Source organism: Acyrthosiphon pisum, chromosome A1 (assembly GCF_005508785.2).
Source record: "Acyrthosiphon pisum isolate AL4f chromosome A1, pea_aphid_22Mar2018_4r6ur, whole genome shotgun sequence".
In the NCBI taxonomy this organism is placed as follows: domain Eukaryota; kingdom Metazoa; phylum Arthropoda; class Insecta; order Hemiptera; family Aphididae; genus Acyrthosiphon; species Acyrthosiphon pisum.
In genome coordinates this window covers 70,347,907-70,358,290 of record NC_042494.1, presented here as the reverse complement: position 1 = coordinate 70,358,290, position 10,384 = coordinate 70,347,907, and the positions used below count along the sequence as shown (strand labels likewise).

The following is a 10,384-nucleotide window of genomic DNA, read 5'->3' as shown; positions in this document are numbered from 1 at the left end:
CCTCCAAGTCGATAACATATAAGTTATAACATTAATTACGATCGGAGGAGGCGGCGGTCGTAGTAATAACTAATTACTGTTATTTATTGCGGATTTCTCGAATTGATAAGAACGAGTTGGAAACGCGAGTAGTAATCACGATAAGTAGTCGAAATATTTCTTTGATTTTCAACTTCAATCACTTTCCTGGAGTGAAAGTGAATCTAGTGGGTGCATTCGAGAGGTAAAAATAAAACATTCTCGGTAGTTTTATCGCAAAATAAGTTTTTGACAAAATCTAAAATTTGGTTTTTGGTGTTACTCTACAAATGATTGACGGTAACTTTAGCATTTTCTTTTGTCATACAATTTTAATATTACTTTTTGAACTATTTATAGGCATAATAAATTTTCGATTTGTAGTAGTTTAATAATAATAATTCGACTGATAATATTATCAGTCGAATAATATTAAAGATTATTTTATGACGATAAAAGTTTTTGACACTATTAATCAAAATCACGAAAATGTTATTTTCTAGTCAAAAATGTATGGCTAAAGATTGAAAATTAATAAACCGGTTCTCATAAGTAGTTTTTAAAGATATATTTTGATTAAATTAGGACAACATTTAATATTTTAACAAAGAATAAAAATTTTAGTTATTTTGTTGTAATTTAAAAATAATATTTGTGGGTACCTACTTGAAGCTTTTTAAGTATACCTACCTATTATATTTGACCCGCACAATGGCGTTTTCAAATGCAATTTTTTTGATAAAAAATTAATTCAACGTACTGTATTACCACAGATTATATAAATGTATTATATTAGTGATATATAATCTATGGTATTACTAATACTTAAATAAATTACTTTAATACCAATATCATAAAATATACTAAGTAATATAAGCTGAGAGATCGTTTTTGCCACAGATATATACTAATATATATTAATATTATATACTAATATAGTAATATATCTTAGTATATATCTGTGGTCTTTGCTCAGAATCGTTTCTCGTAAACTATGATTTTAAATCAATGAATTCAAATTTAAAACATCATTTACACTGACCCTTCTAAACACCTACTAAACTGTATCACTTTTTTAGTGACATTAAATTACAGGATTTTTTTTAAAAATAAGTACTTTTTGAAATAATGAGTTTTTATTGTTGAATTTGCTAGATTTTTTAATTATTTAAAACCGAGAATATATTGAGTTGAATTATGCATTAAAAATTCATAATATCATATGCATGAGATAGATACCGATAAGGCTGGTATTTGTGAAAAAAGCAACAGAATGAAAATAAACATCTTTAATAATACTATAAGCTATAATAGTCTATATTATTAAAAAGAAAGTGTTTTTCCCTTTATTTTTAATTTAAGCGTTTTCTTTATATTATTTTACAATAATTGAACACAAAAAAAAATTATAATACATGAGACAAACACAACTACACAAGTAGGTACTTATTAATATTGTAAAAGTTAAGTAAAACAAATTTACAAATAAAAATAAAAATATATAACTTTACCTTATATCTACGAATAGAATAATTAATAATGATATTGATTTTTCAACCATCACTTAAATCGAGTGTAGTTGTTGAATAAAATTAAAGTAATGGTTAATATAAATATGTTAATATAGCTAACAAATTTTTAACATATAATATACCACCCGGGATAGTGAGATCACATGGAAACTCATTATATTATCAAACAAAAATAAATTGTTTTACCTTAAAATGTAAAGAAACATTATTGTGCAACATAACACATAGACAATTAAGAGAAATTATTTTAAAATAAAGCAACTAGAACACAAACTTTGATAAAATAATTACAATACTGTACATACATAATGGTCAAATTAAACTATTGATTTTTCTTATAACTCTAAAATCGATGAAAAAATACATTTTGAACACAGTATCAATAATACAAATGTTGTAATTTAAAATGAATATAAAATAAAAAAAATTAATGGGACGAAAAAAACTGCAGGAACATTACTATCATAATATAATTTAAAAATAAAATAAAATATATTGAACAAAACCGGAAAATTAATGCAAATGTCAAGGTTAAATATATTAACTATAAATTGCTTACAACTTCTAAAATGCTGGATAAATTATTAAATTTCTGTAACCATGTTAATTTTCTAAAACAAAAAGTAAAATTAATTCATAATTCAGGCAATTATGAAAATTTTTTTCCATATAAAATAGCAAATTTCTTATAATGAAATAGTTAACTATTATATAAAACAGTAAATACATTTATAAAACATCAATTATTTACTTTTCTTTTAGATATTTTTTTAACCCGCGCTTGCCTTGCAGATTTAAACGGCCCATACCCTGCTCATCTTCACTGTATATATCCTCAGGGTGTATAAAATCAGTTGTGCCATCATTATATAAAACCTGACATAAAATAACATTAATTTTAAGTTATTGAAATTAAATGCAATATGATAAATCACACTTACTGTATATACGGTCCTGTAATATATCCCCAAGAATAAACCTTTATCACCAGATTCTAACTGTATTTCTGTGTTAATGGCTGGAGGATCTTCTACTCCATAATTCTAAAAAAATAATAATTTATGAATGTTAGAGAATATCAATTAGGTTGTGAGGAATTTTATTTACTTCATGTTTTGTAATTTTCTTAACTGAATTTGATGAAAAAAAGGCCAACATATTAAAAAAAAAGTTGGGCAATTGGGTGTGGCTCCACTGTACAGTAGGTTACAAGTGGGTCACTGTAATGGATGGTGTTAAATTTGAATTTAATGATATAATATCATTGTATGATAAAAACGATTCTGAGCGAAAACAGTCAGTCAGCCTATGATATTACTGAGCATATTTGATGATATTATTGTGAATAAAGTAATTTATATATAACCTATTTACGACTTACGTGGAACCTTGTTTAAAATTTTCAATCCTTAGCTATAAAAGTTGAACATTTTATAAATTTTTAACTAAAAATAATTATTAAATTTTAAATTTGATATGTTTTGTCAAAATTCGAATTTTAAATGGTTATAAAAAAAAATTGTGCCTATGTATTTTCAATGTTTTTCTGCTATTGTAACAATATATCAGGAGCCTTGTATTAAATTTTCACGCTTATTACACAACAAATAAAATTTCATTGATAGATAAAGAAAAAAAAGAACTAAAAAATTGAAAACTGACAATATCCGTAAACAGATCAAAAAGATTCAAAATATTTTCAAAATGTTATGTTGTATAAAAAATGAAAGTATAAACATTCAGTGAAATTTTCATGTATTCATAGTTATTCATTTTTGAATTACAACAAAATAACAAAATTGCTACATGAGATCTCGGGTGAATATCCAATCTTGTAATAATATGAACTTCAAACGCTTATAAAAATTTAATTTGAATTTCCGGTAGATTTTATTTTTTTTTGATAAAGGTAGACCAACTTATGAGGAATCTTGTAGTACATTTTCAAATCTTAGATTTACAAAGCAAAATTTTTATGAATTTCTAGATCAAAATAATTTGTTTTTACCTAACAAATAAAATTCAATCGATGTTCATAGAAAAAAAAAAACTAAATAAATTGAAAATTAATAATGTTCGTCCGTAAACAGTTTAAAACAAGTCAAAATATATTAAATATTTTATGGTGTATAGAAAATCCTAATATATATATTTAGTGAAAATTTCATGTAAGTACGGCCATTTGTTTGAGAGTTATGAAAAAACCAAAATTGATTTTGCGTAAAATTTCCCGTTTTTTCTTAATTTTTTATTTGTTTATCCCGGCGCTTTTGAAAACTACTGTGAATTTCATATTTTGACCATCGCAATGCACCAACTTTATTTACTTTCCCATTGAACACGATACTGAAGTTAATAATCAAAGCATTATCGTGATGATAGACACAAAAATTTAAAAAAAAAAGGGTAAGTGGATGTTGCTCTGATGTACAGAGTTATGTTACAGTATAATGGATGGTATTAAATATGACTTCAATGGTATACAAAAACGATTCTGAGTGGTAACGGTTTATCAGTGTTGGTATTTTATATTAAATTTTAATTGTTATAAGTTATTACTCATTATTAATACAGTAGCTGGTAAGTTGAATTAATATTATATAATTTCAACAAAATAACTAAAATCTTTATTTTTGGTTATTTAATTTGCAATTTCCTTCAAATTTGAACATAAAATAACTATAAAAAAAACCGAGTTATTATATTTTTGAGATTTTTTGGTTACAGAATAACCTACTTACGTTGAACCTTGTTGTAAGTTTTCAATCCTTAGCTATAAAAGTTGAACAATTTATAAATGTTGTCAAAAATCGAACTTTAAATGCTAAAAAAAAAACTGTGCGTATGTATTTTGAAATATTTTTCAACTGCCATTTAAGCAATATATCAGTAGCCTTGTATTAAATGTTGAGGTTTTTTGACACAAAAAATACAATTTAATTAATATTTATAGAAAAAAACTAAAAAAAATTGGAAAATGTAAATGTTCGTATACAGTTTAAAACAAATCAAAATATTTTGAAAATTGGATCAAGTATAGGAATTAATAAAATAAACATATGATAAAAATATCAAGTATCTACGGTTATTCGTTTTTGAATACAACAAAATAAGATAATCACTACATAAGAAATAAAAGTAAAAATTGAATTTCTAACGCTCATAAAAATTTAATTTGAATTTCTTAGACATTTTTTTTTTTTGATAAAGGTAGATAACCTGATAAGGAATCTTGTATAACATATTTTTAAAGTTTTAAATTAAAAAAAAATTTTTTTTAGGAATTCTATTTCAAAATAATTTGCACATTTTCGTAATTTTTACGTATTTCACCAATATTTGTACTTTAAATGCTTATAAAAATAAATTGTGACTATGGATTTTTAACATTTTTCAAATATCGTTGTAACAATATATTAAGAGCCTTGTATTAAATTTTCAAACTTTTTTACCCAACAAATAAAATTTTATTGACATTCATAGAAAAAAAACTAAAACAATTGGAAACTGAAAATGTCCGCGGTAAACAGTTCAAAACAAATCTAAATGATTTGAAAGTTTTATCGTGTATAGAAAACGCTAATATAAACAACCAGTGAAAATTTCATGTATCTATCTGGTGTAACTCTAAAACGAATGATCATATCGTTTTAGAGTTACACCTAAAATGATATTGTCAAAAACCGATTTTGCGTAAAAATTCACGTTTTTCCTTAATTTTTTTTATTTACCTTTTAGAAACTACTGGGAACTTTAAATTTTTACCTCCCAAAAGTACCAATTAGACCCACCGGAAAAGTTACTGAAGTTGAAAATCGAAACATTATTTCGACTACTTATCGTGTACACACACAAAAAAATTAAAATTAAAAAACACACATCATTGTAAAATCAATACATTCATCGCTCCGCTCAGAATCTAAAATACATGAAGTCATAAAATGTCTGTGTAAAATAATAATGTTCTTAAGCATCAGGCCAATTATAGAAGCATTATAATACTTTTTATTTAATTCAATCCTTACCATACAATATAAATCAAATTATTATACTATAAACTAAATAATATATTTCTCAGTAGAACCATTGATCATAAATATTAATATTTATATCAATAGTAAAACTAATATCTTTTGTTATAATCCTGAAATAATTCTAAATAATTTACTTAACATAACAAAAATATAATATAGGTATATCTGTGATTAAATACCTTAAAAATATGAAAAATTATGTCTGAAGAAAAAAAACTGTTATTCAGTCTATTTAAAATTAAAGTTGATAGGTCAAATGATTTAAATATCCAACCTATGTGCATGCAAAATCAAATATTGTGTTTTGACGACAAAAGACAACAATTTATATATTTTTAGACATCTTATCGTAAATTTGTTATTTAAGAAGATGCTACACAGCCATTGGTTGTCTCCGTCTTACAAGTATGTAACATACCAAATTTACTCTAAGTAGGTCACGTTTAACTCCGTTAGTTTAAAAATTAGAGTAAATTGACCTATTATGAAATTTTAAGTTAGTATCATTATCTGTGTTTGATTGTGGTTTTTTTTTACGATAGTTCATTTTTTTTAGCAAATTATGTGTATATAATATATCGTAAATTAAAAATGCCCATAACTTACTAAAAAACAGAGTTATTGTAAAAAAAAACCAACATACAAATGATGTTCTTACCATAAAATGTCATAATAGGTAATTCACTCTAATTTTTAAACTAATGGAATTAAACGTGACCGGCTTAGAGTAAATTTGATATGTTACGTACTTGTAAGATGGCTGTGTAGCGTCCTAATAACATAAGCGGCGTTACCTGAAAATTTAAATAATAATACAAAAAGAGTAACAAAAAAGATTACCTTAATTTCATTTAATGAAAAAACGTCTGATATTGTATCATCACTGAATTTTATAATGCATGTAGGAGCTTTACCAATTTTTACAATTTGACATTCAGTGATCCTTTTATGTTTCGAGTGCCTGGCCCATACTTTTTGGTGTAAGTGAATTACCGGTTGCTAAAAATAGATACATCCACCATGAAATAATTATCACAAACAATATGGAATATAACTTACTTTATCTGGAACATGACAATGACTTATGCAATGGATTAAAATATGCTTGTTTTTTCGATCAATTTGATAATCAAATCCAGCAAATATTCCACAAGAAATATGGAACCAAGCATTGCAATCGCCCTCAGAGCAACGAAAACAACTACCACAAGTTAAATTGCATATTACACACTGTAAAATATTTAATACATTAAAAATGCTGCACTAATATAAGTATACAATTTAATACAACTTAAGAATGAATCCAAATAATACCTTTTGGTTAGTTGAAAAGTCTGTTGAAAAAGTATTGACAGTTAATGGACTACTGCCATGCACAAGTAGATGACATTCAACATGTGCCCATGCATTGAATTTAAATTCTTTTAGAGCCCCGCCTTTCAAAGGACAGTATACACAAGTCTATACATAAAAATACATATTAACATTTTTTTATAAGGTTGTTTTGATAAATTAAATATTTTTTCTCTGTATGTATAGATCTTTTTATATATTTTAGACAGAAAAAAAAACCTAAATTTAATAATAAACAATAATAATAATAGTATTAAATTATTTAATTTTACAAAATCTATATTTTATTCAATATCAGTGTTCTTATTTGTTTTTGGTAAAGAACATCAATAAAAGTTTCAAAATTGGAGATTTACTATCATAAAATAAATACAATTAATTAGTTGCGCGAGTATTCTCTTTTAAAAACAAGTAGAGTCAAGCATTAATTTTACAAGTAAAGACTTTAAATTGCAAAAGTACTCAAATTGCTCAATTATTTTAGAGTTCCAACCATTTGTTAATTGGTATTTTTAATGAATTTATTAAGATAGTTTTAGGTTTCAAAACACCTTATATACCTGTTAGTTACCATTGTTGATATTAAGATATTTATTCATTATGGTTTGCAGTTACTTTAAATAGTTACAATTGCTTGCATTATGATATTTAATTAAGATTGTTGATTTTAAGTCATTACTTATTATGTAAGTATTTAATAGAGATTCACACCATCTAAACTATTGACATTACCTAATTCTTTTTGGAATTATAATTTATATGTCCGTATGTAGTTTATTAATTCGAATTTTTTTTAAATGTATTAAAACGTTTTGAAAAAGGGAATTTAGCATGCTCGCAGAGTGAGCTTTCTTAACTTGTTTACATATATTTTAAAATATAAAACAGCTGAGTACTCAACTTAAATTGAAAATAGTGTTTACGAGTATAAAAAAATATAGTAGTAGAGTATTTGACTCGAGAATTAATGTTTTAATTGAGTACTACAACAACAATACATAATTTATTAACGTTTTAGTATAGAAGATAATACACTTACAGCAAGCATCTTGTTTTTCATGCATCGATCACACAACCAATGTATACTTGTGTCTACATTAATGCCATAACACACTTTATGAACTGTCAAATAACATTTTTCACATCTTATAAGATCTGCCTTAAAACCTTTGTCACCGCCAGAAAGTGCATGTTTATATAATGCATTGCTAGGTTTCTGCAAGTCGGGTAACTTTGGATGCATGAAATTAGTTGCTGTGGTTTGCCAATCCAAGTTGAAAGTTAACTATTCATTAAAATATTAAACAAATAATAACATTTATTAAATGTAGTTTATTTAAAACATATATTGGTGTCGGCAAAAACTATATTTTTATCATAATTAATGCAAAATCTACATTTTTATAAAGATAAATGATAAACTCAAGAAAGTAATTTTCTATTACCTTATGACGACGATTAAACATCATACACAATGAACAATATGGATCATCCATACTTCTAAATACATTATACAGTTGCTCAATCTCAAATGAGCAACAATTGTTTATCATATCACATATATTATTTGGTATACCTGTGAATAAAAATTCCTATTAAAATAATAAATTTAAATAGATACTCATATTCTATTCAACATAACAAGTAAACCTCCACGACTGAATTGTGCATAAAGGTGTGGCTTTAAACATGGCAGACTTACATATAGTTGACTTAATGAGGGTAAAAAACATGTGCAACTGGTCGTCAACGAGGTTACGTCATATGTTGACTAGAGTATAGTAAAAATATTTTGAACATAAAATTAAAATAATGAAATAATGTTATCATAATTAGTATTTATATTGTAACCAATAATACTAGTATTATAGATAATATATTGTACTTTTAAATTTTTATGTTCACTTTCATTAAAATAGTAAATTTAATATTTTCTAATTGTTATAAATAGAAATTTACTGAAACATACCATCAATTACATATTCTTCTGCATCCTTAATTTGTATAGGTTCAAGAGTTGAAAATTTCTGTGTAGATTTTATATCTACTAATTTTAGAGTTGGAGTCATAAATACTTTAGACATATAATTAGGTGGATATTTTGTATTAACCTGGGTATTTAAACTTGTAAGAGATGAATTATGGGGCTTTTCCCAGTTATTTGGTGGTAATGGTTTTATTATAACTACTTTTGAATGTGCATTATTATTAACACTGTCACATTTTTTAGATAATAAACGATCATTGTTTGATGTATTGTTAAGAACTGTTGAGTTTTTAATACTCTTATTGAGATATTTATTCACTCGAGCCTCTTCTGTAATTTTATTAATATTCGAAGAATTGAAACTCTCAGATTTTATAGGTGATACAGTTATTACTTTTTTAATATTATTATCACTCTCTTTGATGCTAATGGTTGTTGAACTCGTTTGGTCAATAGTTTGATCAAGAGGAACATTTTTTTTCTCAGTTGATTTAGATATTTTCTTTTTCTTAGATTTTGAATTCTTTTTTGTTTCTCGTTTTTTAGTCTTTCTTTTCTTGGCACTTTTTTTTTCTGAACTATCACAATAATCACTATCACTTGTAAATTCTATATCTTCCAAGATTGACTGATTTTTATTCAAAAGCCTAGATCTTCCATTGTTATATGATACTTCAGTGACATCTAAAAAAAACCATTTAATTATAATCAATCATTGAAGCAACGAGATCAATGTAAATGTTACCCACCCATTTCATCAGCTTTTAGCCATATATCTTCCATTACTTCTCTCTGTTCATCATTGAGTTGTTCATCTTCATATTCTTTTTCATCTAACTCTTGTACACTTGTTGATGAAGATACATCTATGCATTTATTGTCATTTGTTGTATCATTAGACAATTCAGAATCTGAAAATTTATGTGTTACAGGATGACGTTTTCTACCAGCTTCAATATAAAGTTTTGGAATACCTGTATTGCTGTAACATTAAAAATCAAAGTTAAACATTTTATATTTTTGAATACTGAAAACTAACTTACTTCTTGTTACATAATATGTCACATTTACTAGGCAAGGGTGCTGCTAAAGTACGAGAAGGATCTTCTGGATGAGTACCAATATCATTTCCTTGCAGCCATAATTCATACTTTTCCGGTTGTATACGTTTAACAAATGTGTCCATACTGATCTTCACTGAATCTTGACGGCAATGACACTGTGAAGCTCTTTTCCCATACTCCACCCAACGTGGTGATGCAAAGTTTGTCGATTCCGCCATATTAAAGCCATGGTTAAAGCCAGCATGATACCCAAAAGGGAAAGTTATCATAAACTCACCTCGTTCTTGTGTTATCTGAAACAAATAATAATATCGATCATAAAAAACATAAGTATCGATGATTTAGTTTAAAATTAGTAATTCTTTAGTATTTACTTTATTAAATAGGTATAGAATA

General features: G+C 25.5%; 1 protein-coding gene across 1 annotated transcript in view; it reads right to left on the bottom strand.

Moving 5' to 3' along the window:
- Positions 1–1,310: 1,310 nt before the first annotated feature.
- LOC100160843 (lysine-specific demethylase 4C) overlaps positions 1,311–10,384 on the bottom strand; it is an 11,325-nt gene continuing 2,251 nt past the window's right edge. The window contains exons 7-18 of the mRNA XM_008185094.3: positions 10,363–10,378; positions 9,968–10,281; positions 9,674–9,906; positions 8,907–9,608; positions 8,383–8,513; positions 7,977–8,222; positions 6,899–7,045; positions 6,644–6,814; positions 6,425–6,583; positions 2,492–2,593; positions 2,302–2,426; positions 1,311–2,161 (exon numbers count right to left, since the gene is read on the bottom strand). Of these exons, the coding sequence (XP_008183316.1) occupies positions 2,095–2,161; positions 2,302–2,426; positions 2,492–2,593; positions 6,425–6,583; positions 6,644–6,814; positions 6,899–7,045; positions 7,977–8,222; positions 8,383–8,513; positions 8,907–9,608; positions 9,674–9,906; positions 9,968–10,281; positions 10,363–10,378 (2,413 nt within the window). The 3' untranslated portion in view covers positions 1,311–2,094. The remainder of the gene's footprint in view (positions 2,162–2,301; positions 2,427–2,491; positions 2,594–6,424; positions 6,584–6,643; positions 6,815–6,898; positions 7,046–7,976; positions 8,223–8,382; positions 8,514–8,906; positions 9,609–9,673; positions 9,907–9,967; positions 10,282–10,362; positions 10,379–10,384) is intronic.